At 42.8% G+C, this 25719-nt stretch overlaps 1 protein-coding gene across 7 annotated transcripts in view; it reads left to right on the top strand.

Annotated features, from left to right (window-relative positions):
- Positions 1-25719, top strand: part of ODF2L (outer dense fiber of sperm tails 2 like) — a 319588-nt gene that overhangs the window by 54255 nt on the left and 239614 nt on the right. For 4 of the 7 annotated variants that reach the window (XM_086954105.1, XM_086954102.1, XM_086954098.1 and 1 more), the window contains exons 2-4: positions 18643-18770; positions 20760-20891; positions 24115-24195. In XM_086954105.1, the coding sequence (XP_086810231.1) occupies positions 18663-18770; positions 20760-20891; positions 24115-24195 (321 nt within the window). In that variant the 5' untranslated portion in view covers positions 18643-18662. The remainder of the gene's footprint in view (positions 1-18642; positions 18771-20759; positions 20892-24114; positions 24196-25719) is intronic. The other 3 variants (XM_086954112.1, XM_086954108.1, XM_086954099.1) reach the window with 1 other exon arrangement.

Raw genomic sequence — 25719 nt, 5'->3', positions numbered from 1 at the left:
TCACTCCGTTGTTTGCGTTCTATTTTTAAATGGGTGGTCGTTACTTTAAAAAAACGTAAATATCTTAAGCATGACAAACTTCACTTTTTGTTTTTATGGCGTCGCTTTTCGTGTTTATAACCTCAACAACCACTAGAGGGCAATGCTTAATCGTTCATAATTTAAAACAAACATGCACATGCCGTAAAAAGACTAAGTTAAGGAAACTTACACTCTATGCTAAATTGCAGTTATCATCTATTCTAACCCATCTTGAGTTGTGAAGTAAGTTAAATATTGTGCAAGGATTTTGGTGTTCGAGAACGCCTGCTTGGGTACGCAATTAACAATTTCCGATTTATTGTTTAGGTAAAGGCTGTGGCGGCCTCAACATATCGATCGGCTTTTTTTGTACCGTGCCATACATACCAACATTGTAGAAGATGGAGGGAGATTTTAAAAAAAATAATCGGGAGAATTGTGATGTAGTAAGGACCTCTAATAAAGCACACCAGGCAGGGGTAGTGTTTAAGTTTTTATTATTATTTTCCTGCAAGAGTGCGCCGGGATTAACACCGGAGCGCTCAATTATCAGCACTCGAATGCCGATCAAAATGGCCGCCGCGCACTATGCTATGGCGAAGTACGCGACAACTAGAGCGCAACACTACATATCTCCTTTCTTTGTATAACAATGACAAACAAACAGTCTCTGGGGACACATTTATTTTGCTTCCCTATAGTCTCTGTATTTGGCAGGCCTCACTATGGTTCTCCCAGCCTGCGTACGTCTTACCGTAGTAGAGACGGAACACCCCAAGTAGTTTTCTGCCTGGCTCACCGGTCCTCTTCCAGTTCCCTTGGGACTCTCCCTTTCCATAATCTCACCAACTTCCTCCTGATGTTCCCCTGTAATGAGATTGTCTCCATCTTCGCACTCAGCTCCTCTCCCTTGAGCTCCGGAGTCGTCTTCTCCTACACACGTCAACTCTCTGTCAGTAGAAGAGTCCGGGCCTTGTTGTGCCTTCGCTCTTTCTTCATTGGCCCACTGCAATATTTTATTGCATTTGGACATGTGGTCCTGTGACCAGACATTTCCATCACTGAGCAATGCTGCTCTGTCGTACACCTCTTTTACCTGCATGGGCTGGCTGTACTTGCTGTCCCCTTTCCTTCTCAACTGGGCTAGTTTGACTCTGACCCATTCTCCTCTTTCTAGAGAGGTCTCTTTCACATTGCGTCTCTTGTTGTAGTGCTCGGTGTATATTCTTTGTGCTCTCTCCAAGTTGTGTTGTACTACTGCTGGTGACCACTTGCTCGTGACTGTCTTTTCCTTCCACGCCAGATTGTCCTTGGTGAAAGGGTTGCGCCCTCTTAGGATCTGAAATGGACCATACCCTGTGCCGGTTGGTGTAATTCGGTAGGCCCACAACATACTCTGTACTTCTTTTTCCCAATTCTTGCCCATTGCAATGGCAGCTTGTATGGAAACCTTTCGGCTAGACCATTGCTGGCCGGGTGGTATATGGATGTGTGTTTCGTCTTGATCCCGTTCTGCTCCATGTATTTGTACCATTTTTCTGAAGTGAATTGGGGTCCATTGTCACTCAGGATGGAGCGGGGTATGCCTTCTCTGAAGAAAGTGGCTGTAAGAAATCTGAGGACTGTCTAAGTGTCCACCTCCTCCTGAATGTCTATTTCCGGCCACTTTGAATACCGGTCGATGAGAACACACACATACTTCGGGGTTCCCTGTGTATCGATTATTGGTCTCAGAATGTCTATAGACACTTCTTCCCAAGGGTTCGCAGGGTTGTCGAATTTCCCTAGTGACAGCCTTAAAAGGGTTTGATACTTGTCAGCTCGCTGGCACTGGTCACATTCTCTGACATGCCTTTCAATCTGGATGTCCATTCCCGGCCACCAGTACATCTGTTTGGTTCTCGTCTTCGTTTTCACAATACCCAGGTGACCTTCATGCAATACGGCTAGCAGATAAGGTATCAGTTGTTGGGGGAACCACTTTGTTCCCTCTAAACAGGAATGTCCCGTGATCTCCAATGGATAACTTCGCGCACCTCAAAGAATTTCCTGAGTGCTGTCTTTTTTCGGGCCATCCATGTAACGGGAATTCCTTAACGTCATTGATGTTGGGATCATTTTCATAGGCTTGTTCCCATTCTTGACCGTCTTCTGTAAAAGGCACATGGACTTCATGTTCGTCTGTTCGGGTCGGTGCTTCCTCCATCACTGTGGCTCTGCTGAGATAATCAGCTACCTTATTCCTTGTGGGATGTACTCCACATCATATCTGTAGTCTAACCGCTTCAGAGTCATCTTGGCAATGCGGAGCGTAGCGCTAGCATGGCCAGATGACGTGAGTACCTTGACTAGGGGCTTATGGTCTGTCTTGAGCTGGAACCTCGTGCCCATTAGAATTGGCGAAATTTCCCCATGGCCCACACTAAGGCCAGCATTTCTTTTTCTATTACACTGAACTTTTGTTCTGTTGGTGATAGGGACCTGGACGCAAAACTTAGGGTCGCCAACTCTCCATTCTTCCTTTCCTGCATAAGAACTGCTCCTAGTCCCTTTTCGCTTGCATCCATGGTTAATATGGACTGTCCCTGTGGATCATATCCTTGAAGAGGTACCGTGTTCCTGATGTCTTCCTTGATTTTCTGGAAGTCTCCTTTAAGCATGGGCGAATTTTGCGAATCTCGCGTTCGCGAATTTTGCGGATTTGCGAACTCGCAATCCGCAAAATCCGCGAATTCTCGCGAATTTGCGGATTTTTTTTTGTGTGTTTGCGCGGGTTTCTGCCAGTTCGCGAGGGTTTTGTACAATGTCGCAAATTGCGAACTTACCTGTCGGGTCGCAAGTTTCGCGAACTTGTTGTTTCTACGTGTCCAGCCTGTTTGGGACACTCTTCTTCATCACTGCCACTCTCTGTCACCACTGCCACTCTCTGCCACCCTCTGGCCCACCCATGCCACCCTCTGTTTCATCACAGCACCCTCTGGTTGTCCAGTCAGTGTACATTATTGTGGCAACGCAAGCACACCTTCCCTGCCTCAAGTGACCTGAATTAATTTGGGGCTGATTAATGTGTCACAGAATATTTTTTTAGCTGGCACCTGCTTCCTTAGTGCTTCCTGATTAGTGATCTTTTGCACTTGCTAAGTGCTTTCATTGTTGCAAAATTAGTTACAACACCTGCCCTGCCCCAACTGACAATAATGAATTAGGGGCTGATTAATGGATTTGAACTTCCAGCCTGGCTCCTGCTTGTCTCCCTTAGCTGTAATTCAGGACCTTTGTGGCATATGTGTAACTATTCTGAGGTTCAGAGCAGTGTCACATAATAGTTGCAACTGGCAACTGAACTCTGGAGGGGCCCCTCAGGAAGCACTACAGGAAATGGCTACTAATGATGAGCCTGAACTTTTGAACCTGGTAAGTAGTTTCAGTTTTGCTAAGATCGTATTTCTGCAATTTTGCACTTATTCGCGGGGCGCGAAGTTGTACTGGGAAGCCGCGAACTCACGCGAACACTGCGAGCAAAATCCGCTGCTCGCGGATTTGCAGATTTTGCGGGAGATTCGCGAATCTCGCGGATTGCGAATTTACCGAAAATCCGCGAGCGAAACGGATTTTCCGCCCATGCTTAGTCTCCTTGCACCTCTTCAGTCCAAGTAAATGTTGTCTTGTCCCGTATGAGCTGCCTCAGGTGGTGTGTCTTGGTGGGAAAGTGCTGCACAAACTTGCTGTAGTATTTGGCCATCCCCAAGAATGACCTCACTTCCTCTTTGTTCTTCGGTGCTGGTGCTTCGCATATCGCCCTTACAATTGCTTGTTTGGTTGTAATGTCCTGTTCCCGATCTCGTGACCTAGGTAGGTGACTGATGTCATTCCGAACCGGCACCGTCAGGCCATTTTCTTCCCAGATTTGCAGCACCTTTGCCAGCTTTTTGTCGTGATCGGTTTGATCCTTGCCCATCACCAAAATGTCGTCTTGGAAGTACTATACTCCCTCTATGTCTCTGAACAGTCTGTGCATATGTTTTTTGGAACACTTCTGCTGCTGACGCTACGCCGAAGGGCATCCTGCGGAACTGATAACATCCGAAGGGTGTTATAAAGGATGTCAGTTGCCGGCTCGTAGGGTGTAGGGCTATCTGGTGATAAGCCGAAGTGAGATCAATGGTGGAAAACAACTTTATCCCTTTTGTTTTTGCCAGCAATTCTTCTATCCGTGGTAACGGAAATTTCTCTACTAAAATGCTCTTGTTCAGTTCACGTAAGTCCACACATAGACGGACCTTACCATTGGGTTTCATCGCCACCACCAACGGAGCCAGCCACTCTAAACAGTTTATTGGTTCAATGATCCCGTTGTCTTCCAGTCTCTGCAACACTTGTTGTACCGCATCCTTAACCGCTATGGGTATATTCCTTACTTTGTGGGAAACCGACGTGGCGTTCTCTTTGAGGTTTATTCTATGCATGAATTTCGTCAATTTACCCACCGTTCCTCCGAACACTGTGGGGGACTCTCTTTTCATCCTTTTGAAGTTCTGTTGATGCTCTGTGCTAGTCATCAATACTTGCGTGTCCCCTCCTGGGTTCAATTTCATGCCCAAGTCGCCTTGATCCATCCACCCCAGGACAGACGGACCCTTTTCTGCCACACATAGCTTGCACTCTGCACTGCGATCTTTGAACTCGAACTTCAGGACTCGATATCCAAGCAATGGAATGGGTTCTCCTGTGAACGTAACTGGCCGTATGTCTGGGGGTTCCAGGTGCGATCCCAGGCTGGGTTTGAAGCTTCCGCTCCACACAGTTCTTTGTACGATGGTGTACGGGGAGCCCGAATCTGCTACCATCTTGATCGGTACCCCTCCTATAACCATGTCACATTGTGGTTTCTTGGAGAGTCTGCAGTCGATGCCTAGCACCTGTTCTTCGACGCACAGTACATTGTCCTCTTTGTCCGGTCCTCCTTCGACTTCATCTCCTGGGTCTTGCTTCACATATTTCACCGTTGATCTCTTCATCTTGCGGCAACACACTTTTTCAAAATGTCCTACGATTCCGCGATACATGCATTTCGCTCGGAACGCAGGGCAGCGTTTGTCGTACGCTGCGTGGGACGGGCTTCCGCATCTGTAGCATGTGTTTGTGCCTTCTTTGTTCGGTCTCTTTTTCTGTGTGGGCCTTGTAATCCATTTGTTTTGCGCCTTCCCTTCCGCTGCCACAGACTTGCCTCTCTCCGGCGGTTCTGCCTCGTCAACTTTATTGATCATGGGGCTCGAGGTGGACTCTCTTTTCGCTGTATCGGCCAATCGTTTGGAAAGTTCTACCTTTTTCACCATGGCAATGACTTCCTTCAGGGTAGCGTCTCCGTTCACTCATAGTTTGTCTTGTATCGCAGTGTTTGTCGTGTGCATGACTATTTGGTCTTTTATAAACTCATCATGCAGGGCGCCAAATTTGCACGTGATCGCTAGTTTCCTTAATGCTGCTACTTAGTCGTCTATAGATTCACCAGTGGCTTGTTTCCTTTGGAAATTGTATCTGTCTATAGACGTGCACACTACTGGTCTATAGTGATTGTTTAAATCTTCTATCGCGTGCCGAAATACGTCGTCGTCCACAGCTTGTCTCGGACTGGGGACTAAATTCTGGAAGTCCCTGATCCCTTCCGGGCCTAAGTTGTGTAGCAACATTCTCTTCCTCCTTTTGCTGAGAAAGGCTTATCCGCATCTTCTAGGGCTTCTAAATAGTTCATGAAGTTTTCCCTCCAATCCTCCCACTTCATCAAGGGTTCGCCAGGTTTGGGTAGGAATGGAATAGGGGTCGTGAGTGAGGACGCTTGCGCACACATTTTGGCGTGTCTTTCTGGCGCTGCTTCTTCTCCCCTGGGACTGCCTGGCGTGCTAGCACTCCTGCTGTGCGTTCGGCCCGGCTCGGGCTCCAAGGCACCCTCCTCTCTGTGCTGCGCTTGTTTTGCCAGGGCTCTAGAGCTCTAGTCGGCTCTTCAGTGGGTGCTTGCCTGTATAATTGACTTCCTCTGCCACGCTCTCTTGCTGCATGTACTGCCCCTGGAGTCTCTGCTCCTCGTGGTGTCTTCTACTTTTTCTTTGTCTGGTGGATCCTGGTGTCTCCTTTTTAGGGCTTGTAGAGAGAGCTATTGCAGTCAAACCAGAAAGCTGAGGATTTGTAGAAGTGCACATGCTCGTGAACGCGCTTCTATCCCCCTGCCTTGCTCTTCAAAGGCTCCCCTTACCATTTGCTTGCTCCTGCCTCCGCGCCCACTGCTTCACAGTCTGGCGGCCGTGACTCGCATTTCTCCTTCCCCCTCCCCACAGCAATGCCAAGAGTTTGTTTTCTCTTTGCTTGCATTTCACTTTCTCCATTTTTTTTTTTTGCTTTAAGCTTGTTGTGCCTTTCTGCCCCTGTTAGACTCGTTTTTTGTGCCCTTCTGCCCCTGTTAGACTCGTTTGTTGTGCACCCTCTTGTACTAGCTCTGGTGCAGTTTCTTAAGAACGCTCATCACTGCAGTCTATCGTGCACTCTGATCCAACCCCTGTACACTCTCAACTGCACGCCCTTTCTAGCACGCTCCAATGCGCCCCTACTCTCTGACTCTCCTTCAGCCAAACTGTTGCTGTCTGTAATGCTGGCATGTGATATCTCTTCTCTCGAGGACGCTGTACTTTTATTAAAACCATCGCTCTGAACAATAGCCTCGTAATTTATTTCTGGACTCTGCCGTTGATCTTTCCAGCACTCTGAAAGCTGCTGCGCAGTGAGTCAACTCCTTTGCAATCTGCTGCTACTGGGGTCAAATGCGCAAGTTACCAGCAGTTTAACAACAATCGTCCCACCTGACATCCGGGCCGTGTTTATTTACTGTGCACTGACATCACCTTAATGAGATCTCATTCATCAAGGTCTGCTGCTCTGCAAGACTGTTGTCGTGGAAGGGGATGTCAGTGTGTGTGCCTCTGAGTATGTGTCGATTCAGAAAAGGGGGTGGTGATGAACAGAGTGTCTGAATTAAGCAGACCACTCTTACCCAGTCCAAAGATCAGGGCTTGATCCATCACCGTTATTTATCTCACTGCACCATCCCAGCTCAGAACCTGGCTATATGCAAATCAGTTTGTCCCTGGCCCAGTGCATCATGGGAACAGGGCAGACTAAACTACCAAGCCAATTCTTCACCAGAAAGGAGACAAGCTACCGGGGACCGGTTTCTGGCATTTCAGCCGTCTTCGGCCCGGCTTGCTTGAATCCTGATGGTGCAGTGAGAAAGGGACTCATGTCTGAGTATACCCTGCCACACCTATAGTGGCCAAAATCAATTCAGAAAAGGGGGTGGTGATGAACAGAGTGTCTGAATTAAGCAGACCACTCTTACCCAGTCCAAAGATCAGGGCTTGATCCATCACCGTTATTTATCTCACTGCACCATCCCAGCTCAGAACCTGGCTATATGCAAATCAGTCTGTCCCTGGCCCGGAAGCTTGTTTCCTTCCCAGTATAAGAATTGGCTTGGTACTTTGGTCTGCCCTGTTCCCATGATGCACTGGGCCAGGGTCAGACTAATTTGCATGTAGCCAGGTTCTGAGCTGGTATGGTGCAGTGAGCTAAAAAACGGTGATGGATCAAGCCCTGATCTTTGGACTGGGTAAGAGCGGTCTGCTTAGTTCAGACACTCTGTTAATCACCACCCCCTTTTCTGAATCTGAGTATGTGTCGGTCTGTGTCTCTCTGACGTGTGATTGTGTGTCAGTGTCTGATTCTGCCCGCACGCCAAAGCTGGTCGGTCTTGCTTTAATATACTAATGCAGCCAAGATTTGATTTGTTTTAACATACAGTGGGCTTCTGGCCCAGCCCCTTGAGCTCCCTACTTACGGTCAGCCCCCTTTAGCCATTGCTTTGTGATCATGTTATAATGTGCCACAAGTGCCAACACCTAAAACGGGGCACCGTGCATGCCCCTGCTTTTGCCTTTCAGATCTCTGGATGTGGTGCGTAAAGCAGGATACAGTAGCCATTTGACCCACTATCCAGCGCTTTAAGTTCAGTTTTGTCGTTGATGTATAGTTCCCCAGACCTGCACTTTAAACTGTCCTACACGCAGCTTGCCACAATCCAAACACTTCATTGCACCATGGCTCCTGACCGCTTGCTATAGCGACCTGGCACTTCAAAGTTCTCAAGTGCCAAGAAGTGAGCGTGACAACCCTGCGTACTTTAGGGTGTAGATTACCCATCAATGGTGCTTTTTGGAACAACTATTGAACGGGCTATCTTGTTCTACAATGTATTAGAATCAATGTCCTTATAATATTACATGTTCCCTATACATGTTTCCCTATACATGTTTCCCTCCAAATCACAGACGTTACAATATAATACCATTTTATGCAAAACGTCTGTGCGTGGGAAGAACTTTTATTCCTATCGGGGTCGCCATCAGTTTCAACTTGCAGACAGGACATATACATGCCCTGAAGCAATTTTCTTTCACTAGCTCCAACGCAGGCCTTTCATGCTTATCTTTCTCGCCATCTCTTAGACAACAGGAATTAGCAGCTAAAAGCTAACCATTCCGGACTGACTTTCAGCCACATGCTGTGACTATTTACACTTTCCTATCAACTTGTAAGTCGACCTTTCCTCTCTGGGAATTGTACCCCGAGGTTGCTTCCATTAGCACTATTGGGCATACAGGCACAGAAGAGGACCGTTCCTACATCCATGCGCCACTAGCTCATTGAGTATATTTAATTTATTTACATTTTATGCTTTATAACTGGTTTTGAAGTACTAAAGCTGCACTTTAAATTTTTTTTTTTTTAAAAGCTTACCACAAATACGGAAACACTCACAGGGCCTCACACCACACCTAGTTTCTTTTGTGTGCTGCGAGAGTCCTGAGTATCTCACTAGAAGCCAGTGGGGAAATCACTAGGAGGAGGAGGATTAGCCTGCATTAAAACATCTGGTGGGGCTCATAGAACTTACTGAAGATTGTACCGTAAATTGTACATGGCTAAACACAAGAATTGAGCTGGGCCTGCTAGTATGACAGCGAATACTGCGCAGTTATCAACATTTTCTGCACCGCGTTGAAATTTCTTCATTTCCATGTCTTCAGAAGTTAAATAGCCATGTCAGTAACGTATTGGAGGGCACCTTGAACAGCACACAATAGACCGCATCCAACACTCTATACAATGTACTTTCACCAGTGCAAAGATAATACGTCTCCTCTTTCACAATGTGTGTGCTGGTGTTAGGATATGCCACACTGACATTCCAGGCCTATTTTACCCAGTGTGCACGTTGGAGTGTAGATGCATGTCTCATGCGCTTAGTATGGTAAGCTCGTTTCATACCGATATTTGCCCACTTGTGCCGCTGCATAGCACAGATGTTTATGCTCATACATACATTGTAATCTGACCCAATCCTAGCCATGCAATTTATTTAACTGAACCCCTAGTCATAAGCTTTCTCGACATAAGAGTTGTAATTTTCTCCAGATATATGTTGTACCCCACCTGCCAGATTCAACAGCTGTGTAAAAGCTTCATTCTTTAATGCTCCTTCCAGTTGATGCTCATGAATGAATTATTTGTTGTCTCTTACCTTGTTTGTCTAACTTTCCGTTTCTCATTTCTTGTCAATAATAGAACACATTTATTAACTTTCACAGTGAAACACCTGAGGCTTCCTTGTTTCTTTCTCTTTTCCACCATATGCCTGCTCCCCCTCCCCGCCCCCCACGCCTCGCAACAGACTCCCCTTCCCTCCCACTGGCAGCCTGCGGCCACTGATCACAGTAAACGCTTTGACTATCTCACACCCCTCTCCCACTCCCTCCTCCCACTTGCTCCTACTGACCATGTAAAGGGGATGACACTTGAACAATGGCTGCCTCGCCAGGAATGGCCTTCTGTCGACCCCTTCTTACATCCTCCAGACATGGCTGAGGCAGCTTCTTCCTGCAGTTTGTTCTTACATCCATGCATATCACAACTTCGCCTTGCTTTGTTGTATTTTTGCATTGTTAATGTTCACATTTGTTCGCAATTCGCCATGTACCTTTAGTTTCTGTCTCACTCTCTCCTGCCCCTTCACTGTCTTGGCCTCTCCACTCTTTCTCAATTTCTGTCTCACTCTCTCCTACCCCTTCACTGTCCTGGCCTCTCCACTCTGTCTCACCCTGTCTTGGCCTCTCCACTCTTCCTCTATTTCTGTCTCACTCTCTCCTGCCCCTTCACTGTCTTGGCCTCTCCACTCTTCCGTTGTTTCCGTCTCACTCTCTCCTGCCCCTTCACTGTCTTGGCCTATCCACTCTTCCTCTATTTCTGTCTCACTCTCTCCTGCCCCTTCACTGTCTTGGCCTCTCCACTCTTCCTCTATTTCTGTCTCACTCTCTCCTACCCCTTCACTGTCTTGGCCTCTCCACTCTTCCTCTATTTCTGTCTCACTCTCTCCTGCCCCTTCACTGTCTTGGCCTCTCCACTCTTTGTCTTACTCTCTCCTGCCCCTTCACTGTCTTGGCCTCTCCACTCTGTCTCACTCTCTCCTGCCCCTTCACTGTCTTGGCCTTTCCACTCTTCCTATATTTCTGTCTCACTCTCTCCTGCCCCTTCACCGTCTTGGCCTCTCCACTCTTCCTCTATTTCTGTCTCACTCTCTCCTGCCCCTTCACTGTCTTGGCCTCTCCACTCTGTCTCACTCTCTCCTACCCCTTCACTGTCTCTGTCTGTCTATCTATCTATCTATCTATCTATCTATCTATCTATCTATCTATCTATCGCCCTCACTCAGCACCACCACCCAGGGGCACCACAGCATCAATCTGTGCAACCATTCAACAACAACTGGTTCAAATATGTTCTCTCAATGTCTCAAACTTTATTACAAATGTCACAAAAAGATGTTAATATTTCACTTCTGTTCTTGTATTTTCGTCACAATAAAATACACTTAACACAATCTTCACAAAAGTTATTTACAAAAGTTTAAGCTATTGCCATTTTAAATTACAATAACTTTTATTTAAGTATTCATTATTTAAAAAGATTAAAAGCCATTGTTATTTATAGTAGCAATACATCTAAGTCACATAAATACAACACATATTGCATTACAAATGCTATAGGTGTCACATTTGCGATAGTTAGAACTATTGGCATTGTAAATGACAAAGCTATTAATTTAGCTATTTTCAAAACAAACACAGAAATAAAAAAATTGTCATTTACAATACCAATAGCTCAAAATTTCCTAGTGCGAGACCTATTGCATTGCAAATGCTTGTTTTTTTTTCAGGGCCCAGCCTCGTCGCCACTGTGATGAAGTAAGCACCTCTAATAAAGCACACCAGGCAGGGGTAGTGTTTAAGTATTTATTATTATTTTCCTGCAAGAGAGCGCCGGGATTAACACCGGAGTGCTCAATTATCGGCACTCGAATGCCGATCAAAATGGCCGCCGCGCATTACGCGATGACATAGTGCGTGACAACTAGAACGCAACACTACAAGAATGTTTTCTTTCATTGACTTCTATTGAGGTCTGAATCTGGTCTATTGTCTAATACTGGGACTAAATCGCAATGCCCGTTTTCAGGTTTCGCCTGCACAGTGGAAAATCTATTGTTTTTAATATAAACTTCAAAGGGACTTGCATCCTGCCTCCTCTCTTTCCTGGCTTCTCATTATTTTCTGTACTTGCAACTTACTTTTCCTCCTATTACATGCTGCATTTTTTTCTGTGTTTACCAATGCCAGTTTCTCCTCTGCTACTGTTATTAGTTTCCCGCAGCCGAAATACTGTTAAAATACGCTTTTGGCAGAACTATTTTTGTAATAAAGTTTCGCCTCTTTTTGCTTTTTACTCTTGCAGCATATTTATATAACAATTTATCACCCGGAAAGATTAATTGATTTGCATACAACCAATGGATGTTGTGCCACCCAGACTTGAACCAGGATCCCTCGCTCTCTAGTCCGCATCTGTGACTGCTGCGTCACATCCTCTCCACTCCTGTGGGCGCGGGGGTTGGTTTTGTTGTCTGTGTTCGTGTTAGAAGATGGTGGTGGTGGTGGTGGTTGTGGTTGTGTGAATCATGCAGTTGTTGGTCTAGTATAGTAGTAAAAATCGCGTGTCTCCCTGCTTCCTCAAGGGAGAATTATGTATGTTTCTGAAAGTGCCACACCTATTAACTAATCAATCTAGGTGTGTATACTTTTATGATGCTGATGTCCTAATTGTTACAAGGAGATGGAGATCTTGCACTTCGTTCACAGGGTAGGCTGCTTTGCTGACTGAATGGGGCGGGTCTTTTGGGGCAGGGTCTTATATTATTTTTAGGTTTTATCTGCACAGCATTTAGCTTGTGCTTGTTTTGTTTTCATCTGCTGTTTATCTAGTCTGCCCATGGCTGCACCCAGTTCACCCCTACTTATTGGATACATTTTTTTCACTTTGACCTCCCCCCACCCCTTTACCTAATATTCCAACAGTATAATACCACCTGTAACAGCACCATATATTGTCTTTCTCAATAAATCACTCGCAACATTTTTGAGTTTCAGTAACTTACATTGTGCAACTACTCACAAAACTACAAATGATAACAATTTATTTTTATTATTGATCACGTAGGCGATACCTAATTCATTTACCAATGTCTTTCCCTTCCCCCTTACCTATCAGGAGCACGGAGAAAGGCTAAAGCAGGCAGAGAGAACATGACAAAAATGTTGCGCACTGTCCTGCAGGAGCAGGATTCTGGCAGTGCAATCTCTGAGCCACACAAGTCCAGACCCTGTCTGCAGAAGCCTGCTGAGGATTTGGGTTTTTGCAGACAGGAATCGGAAGGCAGGATACTCGCCTTGCAATCGGTAGTCTCCCACCTGAATCAGGAGGGTTAACCAGTATGCACCAAAGTTAGGATTGCACAGAGCCTGGTGAGATCACATTCAAAAACCTTTGAAAGAGGCTGGCACCAGTTTTGCTATCTAGAACATAGGGCTGGATGTACAAACATTAAGAATACTGATTTCCTAATTGTGATTCTCTCTTAATCGCAATTAGGAAATTGGTATTTCTAATGTATGAAACTCCTTTAGAGTATCATTTGGGATTCCTTGTGGTTCGCAAATTAACCTACCTCGTGCGTTTTAGAGCCCTCTGTGTTTGCGACTCGTAATTTGCATTTATTTGTGGCTCACAAATTGCAAAACTTTGTGATTCCCAAATGGGTTGTAAAGGACCTGCCTCATTAATATTCATGAGGCAGGTCGCATTTTGCAACCCATTGGGAATGGGTGTCACTCGCAGGGATGGTTGCCTGCTGGGGTCAGCAAACTACGTCTGTGACTGCTTTTTAATTTTTACATTTTTTTTTTTAATGCTGCCCGTTTTCCTTGAAGGAAAACAAGCTGCAAAAAAACCTAAACTTTTCAGTTACATTTTTTTAAGAGCAGGCAGTGCCTAGGACCACTGCCTGCTCTTAAACATTTTCGTTGCTAATCACAAAGGAGACGTTTGGGACTGGCTTACCATTTACCACTAGTTTGGAACTGGTGCTACATGGTATTGTTTTGTGACTGCATTTGCAGTGGCAAAACAATCATACATCTCCCTGAGACTCGCTATTAGAAAGGGAACGCCCTTGGCACACCCTTTCCTAATAGCGACTCACAAAAACTATTTTGCGAGTCAGTTACAGGTTACCGATTCGCAAAATAGGTTTGGTATATGCTACAACCCTTTTTAGCGATCACAAATGGGCCAATTTCCTGTTTGCGATCGCTAAAAACTGACATCTGGCCCCTAATGAGGTAGGTCGCAGTTTGTTACCTATTAGGAATCACAGCCATCACAGGGAGGGTGGCCTGCTGAGCTTTTTCTTTTTTAAATGCAGCTCGTTTTTCTTATAGGAAAACATGATGCGTTTAACAAAAAATAATGAAACCTTGAAGTTTAATTTTTTTAAGAGTAGACCGTGTCTTTTTTTTAAGAGTAGACAGACGCCCTAAACATGCCCCCTCCAAATACTGAGTCGCAAATGTAAAATGCGATTTGATAACCAGTTACCGAATTGCATTTTGTACATTTGAAAACGCATTTTACCTCTGGCCCATATTTACTTAGGGTGCGTCTAGTATGCTCAAAAACATTGATCAGCTTGTTAATGGCTCAAAACTATACAAGTTCTGTGAGTGAAGAAATCTTGTACTAGTCTGCTCTGCAGTGAATGTTCTCTGTGTAAAAGACCATTGCCCTTGCAAACTTATGTGAGAGATACCATGCTGAATTTGTTCTGTAAGCGAGTAATTCTTGGACTGCTGCTGCCTCATTTGGACCTGTCCTGTGATGCAGAACGCTTTTAGTTCTGCTGCCGTAGCTGCAGTTGTCCCCTGAAGGATGGAAGCACGCTCTGTTTCTTCCCAAGGTGTACCTGTTGTAGAAAGAAGGGGTTTATCCCTGGCTGCTGCCCCATCTTCTAAAAATAACAAAGGATATTTGGATTGCACTTCTATACAGTGCCCAGGCCAACCAGAATATTTTGTGGGGAACAGGGCAAAAACTAGCTGTGCGCCGTGACTCTGAGGCCCCGGTTTCAATCCTGGCTTCCTAGTTTGACAAAATTCTGTGACCCTGTTCAGTTTTCTTTATTGCACCACCTTTTCCATGGCCAGCACTCAGTGAGCACCTCGAAATAATTCAGTTAAAGATGTTCTTTATACAAAAACCTCTCTAGTGTGTAGTTTGTATAGGAGGCACAGGATAACTGTATTGCATCTTGGGTCACTAATAAAACTAGCATAAGAGAAAAATGGGAAAATAATGTCAAACCCATCCAGGATCTGAATTGCACAATGTCAAAACAGGAAACCTTGATTCAATCCCAGCTTTCAAGCTTGACCAGTCTGTGGGACCCTATTACTTCTCTACACTCTGCCTCGTTTTACATGATCATCACATTTCAGAGCATCTTGAAATAATTCTGGATGCCCACAATACACATCTGTTTTGTATATGGTTTAATTGACCATAATGTTGCTCCATTTTAAAAATATAAGCCTTGTATAAGAGGCACAAAACAATGTACTGGAGTCCTTGCAATCGTTAGGGCAAAAGTGGTGTGTTCACTAATTCCAATAAAGGCCACCCAGTGCAGCAATATAGTCTAATGTGTAAAAGTGAAACAATCCAAACGACACCTTTTTAATTTAAAAGTTCATATCTCAGCTATAAATAAAGTGGCAGTCTGCGAACTTTCACCTGGAAAGAAGGAACAGACTGAACTAAGAGTTCCCCTCAGCCTCTTTAGCACTAGTTTTCCGGACAAGATGCAAGGAGGGGGGCACGCAGGTGGGGTCATGGAAAACCATAAGATGATGATCCAGTTGTCACTGTCACTACCGTTGCCATATTGGCACTTGTACCGAAGCACGAGATGCTTGGATATTCAGTGTGTTGCTTGTGGTCTCAAGACCTATGCGTGAACGCCACTTAAACCCAGTCAGCTGCAAGTGGGGCTGGTTGGATGGCCATGCCTGTATCATAGGGCTGTGAATACAGTGACCTTCTCTGTGAAACATATGGCACTTGCTGACAGCCTCACCAATAGCGCATTGCAGGTGGCCATCTTCACAGAGAGGGAACTGTGGAAATTTACCCCACAGGCCACCCCTCCTCGCCCACCCCAGACCTCCTCCACCCCAACCCCTCCCACCCCCGCCCCCCCCCCCCGCGAAGTCTGACACTGGTGAACATGCCCTATAAAACGGGGCCTGTTTCATTGTATTTGATGTGAGAGGCCTATAGTCCCGAAAAAAAGAAGCCTTTCTGTTGCTTGAATTTCCTGCCGCTTATATTAATCTTGTGGTAAGGAAACTCCCCACAAATAGAGCTGGCAGTTTAACAAAGCAAGAATATAAATGTTGATGGATGGGCATGACCTCACCCAAACAAGGTATCCCGTAACTAGAATACTGTCGAACCAGTGAAGAATAGTTCCCTCTTGCTTTAAAGTGCTAGCTATGGAACATACCTACAAAATTAAGTAGGTGACTATTCATCACCCTATATAAGTATATGAATGTATGGTAATTACATAAGAGGTTCCACTTTCTTCCAGGAGTTTTGTAGTTTTAAGTCTGTTTATATAGCATGTTAAACAATTCTTTAATACCTTTCACTCCCTCTTTAGAGTTAGTTCTGTGTTGTATCTGCTCTGTATGTGTGATTGAATTGTGTGGTGCTCATTCTGCTACTGCCACATCAATTATTATTTGTGTTGTAGGTTGTGCTTCTGCTGTCCTTGTTGTACCTTAATTGTGCCGTGAAGCTTGCTACCAAACTTTTCATTACACAAAAAAAACTATTTTGCCAATGTTTGATTCAATGAATGATGTGAGTGAAAGTGCGAACCCTCACGTACTATTTGAGCAGAGGTTACTTTTGTTTTAAATGCAAAACTAGCAGTTTTAAAAATGGAGTATATGACTTTGTTGAAGGTTAAACACAAGTGACAAGTGGTTACATGTTATGTATAACACTGCCAGCCAATTCGGGCATTTTAGACAACAGCATTTAAATTCTGGAATTTAGAGCCCATAGTGAAAGTGTTAAAAGCAAACTGCAATCCCCCTATCATAACATGTCTGAAAAGCCGGTGACTGGCAGAGGGAGAGGGCAGAGAAAGCTTCTCGAATGGAAATACAGCCTTTTAATGAGCTAGCATTAACACTCCTTGGAAAACCGGTATACTAAACATTTTTATTTGTCGGAACAATGCAAGCAGCAGTAGCGGCTGGACATCTCTGACAAGACACTGCAAAAGAAAAATAATGTGCTGGACCCCCTCATCCTGAGGGGAACCTTGCTGTGATTTATCTAGAGAGTCTGCATCCCCATTGTGATGCACACTGCCTTTAACAGATTTTGCAGGTGCCATCCTACAAGCGCCACCACTGGGTAAACCCTCTTATCACCCTTGCCCCTACCTTTGGACCACTTCCTTGAGGCCAAAGCAACTTGGTCTCCGGCTTGTATAGGTTTCCAATTATTTTAATCTTAGTATACTGTTTGACTCTTACCTTTGTCTCAGATTAAAATGGCTAAATCCACGGCTTCTTTCTTATCAGCACTCAACAACACATACTAATATTTTATTTTGCTTGATTAGTTAAAATCTTTGCAAATGCATAACAAAAATATTCCCATTGTACACAATTAAATGCAATTAAAACAATAACAGCATAATGTAAAAAAGATCATCAATTACATATTCCTGATTTGTACAAAAGACTTTAAAAAAAAATTCTCATAGACACTTGAATCTCGTGTAGTGCTGTCTGCCAGTGACTACAACAACTTCTCAGATCGAATGGCACAGTTTAGTCAAGTCCACTGTCCAGGTTAAAAGTTTGGTGATTAAAATACGGACTCAACAACACAATTCCTTACCTCCATCTAGAAGGCCATTTTCCTGTTTTCCCAGCTGTCTTTTCCTCTAAGTTGAATTCAACATCACGTCCACATGGGCATAGCAAAATATCTTCTTCACATTTTTAGTGATCAGGGACTCTGGGATCTGTCTTCTGCGCCTAAAGAAATTTGACCACGTCTCATCTCATCTTTCTAGTGGTTCACAGTGTCCTGTGTTAGAAGGGTTCTCTTTACTTAAATATTCTTGTTTTTCTCCCAATCACATTCTCTGTACTGTGCCCTCAGCAGCCGTTCGCAAATTCCTCATTCTTGACGCACTCGCTCAAGCAGCTGTTTTTTTCTCGGAGCTCATTTGCCCATAGACTTTAAGTACATTTTAACATCTCTTTCCATACAGCTCTTGAAACCCACCTCTTTACGCTTGAGGGCTGTTCAGTGATAGATACATTTGGGTAACTGGACCTTTAGTAAACTCAATAATCCAATAATCTGGTCCATCCGTGAAATGAACGTGTACATTTTGTGCAAAAAATCTGGACTCTAAAAACTGATTTTTAATCTTCTCAGTAGGATTTTAATGTGGGTAGCTGTGTGGTTTCGAAATGTATGCACAGCTCTAATATGTTGTGGTGATAAAACCGTTTTCTCTAAAGGTAGCACTGTGCAACTAACAATCTTACCTTTTGGGAACTTTAACTAATGGCTCCCTTGGCAAAGACAGCATAAAAAAAAAAATCTCTCTGAAAATTGGGTGTTACTTAAACACGTCATAGTTTGAGTCCGTAGTTCCTTGGCAGTGATCTGCAATACAGGATATTTTATCAGTTAACTATGTGAAGTTCTGTGAAGAACGTGGAATGCCATGGAGAGAATTACAAAAAAACACACCAAAAACCTCATCCTGACCTGAGCTGTGGACATGCTTGAGCCTTCCACTGGAACTTTGTGAAACTATTCTACTAGGTACATTTAGCTTGATGTGTCTTAAATATTTGGTTGTAGAGAATAGAAGTCCTAATTTATTTTTATATTTTTCACCATATTTTCTTGAAAACTCAATTTAATTCCGACTAGTGATGTGTTCTCTCCAATCTGCTACATACTTTTGAGGCTCCGCTCTGGGGATTTGAAGTAAACCTTTGATTATCACTGTTTTTCTTGTAGGTTTCAAGGAGATACCAGTGATGAAACCAACCGTGTTGTTGACAGAACTTCTTGAAGCTGAGAGAGCTTCCACTGCTGCAGAAATGTTATCCTACACAATGAAAGATGCTGTTGTTGAGATGCCTACTGTAAGTCTAGAAATAGATATATTTGTTTATAAGTTTTGCTATATGATTTGGCTGGTAAGCCATCAATTTCTATTGAATTTGTAAAGTAAATAAATGATTACTATGAACACAAACTGTAGTTAATTAAATTCCAATTATAATCCAAGATTCAGAATATTAGAATGTACAAAATTCCCCTAATATAGTTGTTGCTCCATAACAATTATCTATAAGATATAAATTCTGTATTAAACAGTTAATAGTGTACCCATGATGGAACACTTCATAAATCAAATGCTGCCATGGTGTACTCTTCCCTGCATGGTGCTGTGTGCTGCTTTAGTAACTGCCATGTTTCTGAAGAGGCAAACTAGACAATGTTGTGTATAATGGTTAGCGCTGGAAATACCTTAATAAAACATCATTAAAAATGTATCTTCGGTTTAAGTTGAATTGTCAAAAATGTAATATTTGGTCCCTTTTGAAAGTAGTAAAACAGAAAATATACCTTTTATATGAATACAGTGCATTGCAATTAGTCACAAGATGAATGACTAATTTATATCCTAGACCATATACGTCAAAGACTGAGAATTCAGCTCGACTATAGCCAATTTTCACCCTGCTTTATTCAGGTCAGGTACAGGCGGTGCTGTTTTACAAGCGTTTTGGCTCCTTGATCAATATCCATTCACCAATACCCTTCCCTCCCTTTGCATTTTTAATAAATGACTCACCTTTTTCCCAAAGCACATTCTACATTTACATTTTGCTTATCCATCTGATACGACAAATGTGTTACCTCCAATGCTGTCTTTCCTTCAAGACAATTCCACTGAAGTTTGTGGGGAAAGCATCCATTATTTCCTTACACAATTAGAATTCATCCAGATATGCGTGGTAGTTTCTGACCTTTCCTAATAGGACATCTATGTTGTTCTTATGCCAGGCATGGCCATTAAGCTCATTGATCCTGTGTACCCCTACAACCACCCAGGTTCTCAACACACTCTACAGCAACTCTATTAAAGAAAACAAATTGGACTTACCAACTTGCATAATCATCTTGTATTCCGGAACATGCTCCACAATAAGCCTGTATTCTGTTATCATGGGCAAGTTGAGCTGCTTTGTTGTCTGATCTGATTCACAGGGTAATCATTGGCAGAAACCAATAATGTATGATCACTTAACAGAAATGAAACATTCTATATGCACAGTCTGCAGTCCTCAGTAGCCTGTGCATTAGTGAAAGGTGGCACGGATGCTTGAAGCAGCTGCTGCTTCTTTCACAGTTCAGGCAGCTCCATACATTTCTACCAGAGGGCACTTACATCCCCCTTCATGCGGGTGCAGTGAATTTCTGCCCCTGCCTGCAAGGGGCTCTCTTGGGGGTCCATTATAACCCCCTTTGTTGTCTCCAGAGGGCTACACTTCAGGGGCACACTGACTGTGCATCACCTCCTTGCGGTGCACAATCGGTGCATATTCTGATAGTCTCTGCCCCCTGCATCCATAAGAAGGCATGGGTGGAAAAGTAAAGTGCTGTCTCCATGCAAATGTAGGCACTCTCTCTTAGGATTGTTATATGTGCTAGAGATGCACCACCGACATTTGTATTATTCAATGGACCCGCAAGCATTTGCGCCCCCTTCTGTAACACCAAAGTGACTCAGGAGCATTGAAAGCAGGTTCACATTACTTTTTTCTTTTTTTTTTTAACCCAGGGGCACTTTATATGACAAGCCACACTTGTAATTTCATTTCATGCACATGTACCTATTTACACCTTATTTAGCATTGCCCTCGGAATTTGGGCCTGGATGTTTAAGAACCGAAGAACAATCTTCCACATAACTCTTTTCACTTTGTTAATATTCTCAAAGAAAGCCACCTTACTTTTCGAGGTTGGTGAATATTCACAGCTGAAACGTTTATTGGTAATGAAAAGAATGCATTACATTTTGAAGATGGCAGATGTTTCATATTTGTGGTTTTATATTTTATTAGGCCGTTAATCTATCTACATCAGATGTTTTGAAGATTTCTAAACAAAAAGATATGTTGTTTAAAGAGCTGGAAACTTTCAGAAATGTAAGAAGGACCCTAGAACAGCTACTTAAGACTACTGCCTGTTCAAAGGTAAGCTAATATAAACACCAGTTGGGCGATTGCGAGCAAAGACTTTTTCACTGTCACAAAAATATAAGTAACTGCTATATTTATTTAAATTGCCAACCTGTGTACATTTTCGCAGCACATGGGAAATTCAATAATGTGCCATTTACTGCTCCCGGCAGAAAAGCTCTCCGTCTGAGGCACACTCTGTGTAGACCTAAACTGCTGAAATACTTTGTGCCTACTTTAGCTGGTATAGATTATGTTCCTTGCCTCTTAATAGAATTTGTTGTTCGAATGAAATCTACTGTTCATTCTTAGTAAACGTCTATAGCTGAAAATACGTTTTATATATTCACATAAACGTTTGTGTTGTACTATATTATATATGTTTGGTGCATTAATGTTGGCTACTGCAGAATTCTATGCATTAATATTTAAGACATTCAAATATGATTTTAATCTTTAAACTCTTTTATACTGTTTAGTGGTTTAAAAATGTCATTTTACTACATATCAAAAGCACGAGACAGCATTTATTTTGATTGGATTTTATTGATACTTGCTAGAGGAATATAGAATAGATGCATGTTGGAGGAATTATCTTGACATTCAGGTAAGTGTGGACAATCGCTTCGTAATATTCATATGTATCCCTGATCATACAGGAAATCTACTGTGCTTATCCTGTGAAGTATTCTAGTTTTTTTGACAATTCAGAAGAATCCTCATAACTTCCAGACCTTTTAAAGTTTCTAGCCCTCCATATCCAGACCTGTAAGAGGTATGGTTTCATCACCCATTTTACTGTATATAAAATGGGACAGATGGATTGCATCATATATTTAACATTAGCCTGAACAAATGCTTCATGCATTCGTTCATGCCTTAAGTTTTTGGAGATAATTCTTAATAGACCGAACACACCAGACCGAATCCTAGTTAGTCCAAGTTCAAATATCCATACGTGAATTAAATGTACTCCTTAATTAATCCGATTTACTTAAGTTGGATGCCTGTTTCTTTATCCACATTCATTAGCCTTTTTGAAAGTACGTTGGTTTCCTAATGACAATGTATATTTATAGGGCAACATAGTATACTGGTCTCAATGCACCCTTTTGACACCTTGAACATCTCTTTTTATGGTAACCCATTCTATGTTTTTTAGTCGATTTAGAGTTCCCATCCCATTGTTCATCCTTTTAGTCTTGTAGCAGTTCATATGAACCATTATCAGTCTGAGTGTCTCAATAATTCAGGATGAGAACAGTTAATCGTTATTCCCTTATTAGAACATTCGAATGTTGGGAGCTCCATTGAAAACAATGGAGTGCTCTAGGCTTCTAATAGCCGGTAGAAGCCCCGAGCTCCAACATTTCAATGTATGTTCACAGCTGTTGCTGTGAACAAAAGGCCTCGCGGAGCCCGAGGGGATTTCAATCACCTCGGGCTCCAAGAGACCTTTGTTTTATAAATTAGAACATTCTGCCCTCTAGGGGCGGAATGTTCTAATCGCTTTAGAGTCCTCCATAGCGGGCTATACGGGCCATTAAAGGTGCGCTCCCTTGTTAAAGGCCCTCACCTTTGGCTCGGGCCTTTAATGTTGGAGTGGGCCTTTAATGTCTGGTAAACCCCGCTACATCAGGCTCTAAGGCTATAATAGAGCCTTCAGTTTGTTGAGCACTCTATTAATCTAATATAGTATAGGATTTTCAGAATGTATTGTAAACCCTTCTGACGGAATCCTGGAAAAGTAGTTACATAGTTTGTTAGATCTTTGCAAACTATTTTTCTGGTACTCAAAAAATTTCTCTCTACCCTGTAGGAAAGTATAACATTGGAAATCTTCTGTGGCTTAACCCAAACCTTGTCATTGTGGGAAGGGAGATATGGAACAACTGTCCTACAATTACGCCCCCTAAAAAATATATAAAATCAAATGTTTTTAAAAGGACCAGTTTTTTGTGTAGCAGGGCAGTGTTTTCATTGAAATTCTGATTGCCAAAATGCAAACCTGTCATTGAAATGCTGGAAGGAAAGCATGTTGTGAAAATTTCTGTATGTTGAAAACGTTCTGTGATAACTGTACCCCGGAAGTTCCATACATTCTTCAGTGGTTTCATTTTTCAAGTTAGGTTTCCTTTTTCATGTATGATTTCATCAATGATTTAAAATCTGGATACTCGTCATGCGTCCTATTTCAAGTCCTCTCTGTTCATAATTATTAGACATCCCCTTTGTTTTTTGTGTGCAATGAACGTTTGTTTTCAGAGTTCCCATCACATATAATTGAATGGTGTGTGGGATAGGTGCTTGAATCTTTTATCAACAATAGTTCATACCTACAAGATTCTCAGGTCTCGCGTTAGCCAACACCTTTTAATGTTACTATAATTATATGGTTAATATGCTTACTTACAGGGACTGTTAGCCAGCCGTCTTCATCCATCAGTCTGCTTTTGTAGCATTTACATTCTTCTTCGACCAACTACAACAACAGCATGGGACAGTGAGTCCCTCACTTCAGCTGTTTCCTAACTTCACCGCAAGTGACGACATTCTTTCCTTTAACTAGGACCATATTGACATTCAAAGTAATTCCTTTATGTGCCAGGGATTGCCACGGCACTGCTTTTTGAACCAAAAAGAAAATTTGGTCTTTTAGCCAATGCTTTATTTTTAGATTGATGAACTTCATGGAAAATAAAATGTTCCTTATACCAGGACAAAACAACCGCTCACGAAGCAAAAATCCAGGTGGACAACACCAGGACTGTCGGCATTGCCAATGCGTGTTAATGTGGCGTCTAGGTTGCTAGGTCTACTTGATTTAACCATTTCAATCGCATTTTGGTAGTGGGTATAATGGTGGATATGTGACATGATTGAGCGTTCAGGGTACAGATTAGATTTTTTACATGTGGCTTTAATGTGATAACAATATCTACATCTATTGCATTGAAAAAAACTAAATATATGTACTAGTCCAAGAAGCGAAAAGGGGCTGACGAAGTTAAATATAAACAAGGTCAGTCCAGCAAAAGAACCATTGTGAGCATTTTGGTTGAAAACAAATCAAAGATGTTATGAATCAATCGACCGAACTTATCAAGTTTTAAGCTTGAAGAAAACATGACATTTAGAGTTTTGCGACCATGACAACATGTTTAAATAATGAGATTTAATTTGAAAGTCGTCAGCCATGAAGCTAATCAGTTTATAATTTCTTACTCTATTTTCAAAGCAGCAGCCAGATACAGATGAGACAATTAAATACATTGAAGTTTTACTGGATATGGTACTTGAGGATGAAGCGGAAAATGCTGTAAGTATTGTTTATGCAAACAATATAATGCTTTTTTTTGTTATCTTTACTGATTGTTGACTTTGTGATGGAAACTGTACCTTCGTATGAGACGTGTTTTGTGAAACATTTTGTTCCATCTGCGAAACTGGCATATTCATGCATTATTTTCAAGAGCATGAGACCCAGCTTCAGCTGTCACTTGGTAAAATTTATGTTTACTTAATCGTGAGGGGCAAATCAACAGCACAACGAAACGCTTGCTGGATCATGTATGTTTTGTGAGTGGCAGGGGTTGAGGCTTGAAGAAGGTGTCTATACACTCCTCTAAAGGAAAATTGTATGATATCCCGTTCTCTCCTTCATGTAAATAAAGCCAATCTCGAAATTCCTATTTGGGGAATATTACACCCACCACTCCTCCCCCAACCCCCCCATACACATACCATACAGTGTTTAATTTGTAAAATATTAAGTCCAGGTGCTAAAAAAAATTAGGAAGGCACACCCACTTCACCCAACTCCACCCATCCACTTACTCTATTGGCTTCACACACATCCTCAACTTTCACTGCTAAAAGCCAGATGTAATACCATCATATGGATACAGTAAGTCCCAGCACCTCAAGGAGCATGTAGTGCTTCGACGCCAGTCTGCCTGATGAACAGTAAGTTACAGTTCACAACACTCTAAGCACACTTTTTACCCAGTGGGACCCTGCAGCACAAGAGAGATTATTTATCCAAATGAACATTTATCACATGAAAGGAACCATGCATCACACAAGACCTTTTTAATATACTGTACTCGGTTGTTTAACGTACAATCACAACACAGAAACATCTTAACCCAGTGACTTACTTTACCACAAAGTCATTTGCCACACGTCAGCCTCTTTACCACACGTACGGAACTGAATCCTTCCACTGGAAACTTTACCACACTGGCATTTGTCAGCTTTTACCACCAGAACTTTGCCAGAAGATTTAATCACACAGTGCTTGGCCCTGTGGGACTTTGATCATACACACCATGTAACATTCATAAAGCTTCTTTTAGATTGAAGCAAGACCTCACATATTGTTGTATAGCGTTTTAGGACCCTAGTGTAATTTTCCCGATTCATGTCCTTATATAGGTATAAAATATTGTATCCTAATATAGGCAAAGAAATCATAACCATATTAAGACATAGCTCAAGTAGTCCTAATACGGCTTGGCTACTTCTACAACGATTTCTTGGAAAAACCCGCCTTCAGCAGTCAGGGACTTCCCCCTGCATGAATATTAATGTATCCAAGAACTCATGGAGTTTTCAGAGAATCAAGTCTCTAATGACGTTATGTCCAATCTTACGTCAAACTCGGCACCTTCAAGGTATAAATATGCCCACACTTGTCCAAACAAACACACGGTGGTTTGGAGCAGTTCGACTATCTACTTGCCCGACGCGCCCTGCTGCTGCAAGTGCCAAAGGAAGCCCACCCTCCAGCTGACGCACTGAGAGACGCTGTACTTTCTCTAGCCGACAAATCCAGCTCCAG

Source organism: Lissotriton vulgaris, chromosome 1_1 (genome assembly GCF_964263255.1).
Source record: "Lissotriton vulgaris chromosome 1_1, aLisVul1.2, whole genome shotgun sequence".
Classification (NCBI taxonomy): domain Eukaryota; kingdom Metazoa; phylum Chordata; class Amphibia; order Caudata; family Salamandridae; genus Lissotriton; species Lissotriton vulgaris.
This window is presented reverse-complemented; position numbering and strand designations above follow the sequence as displayed.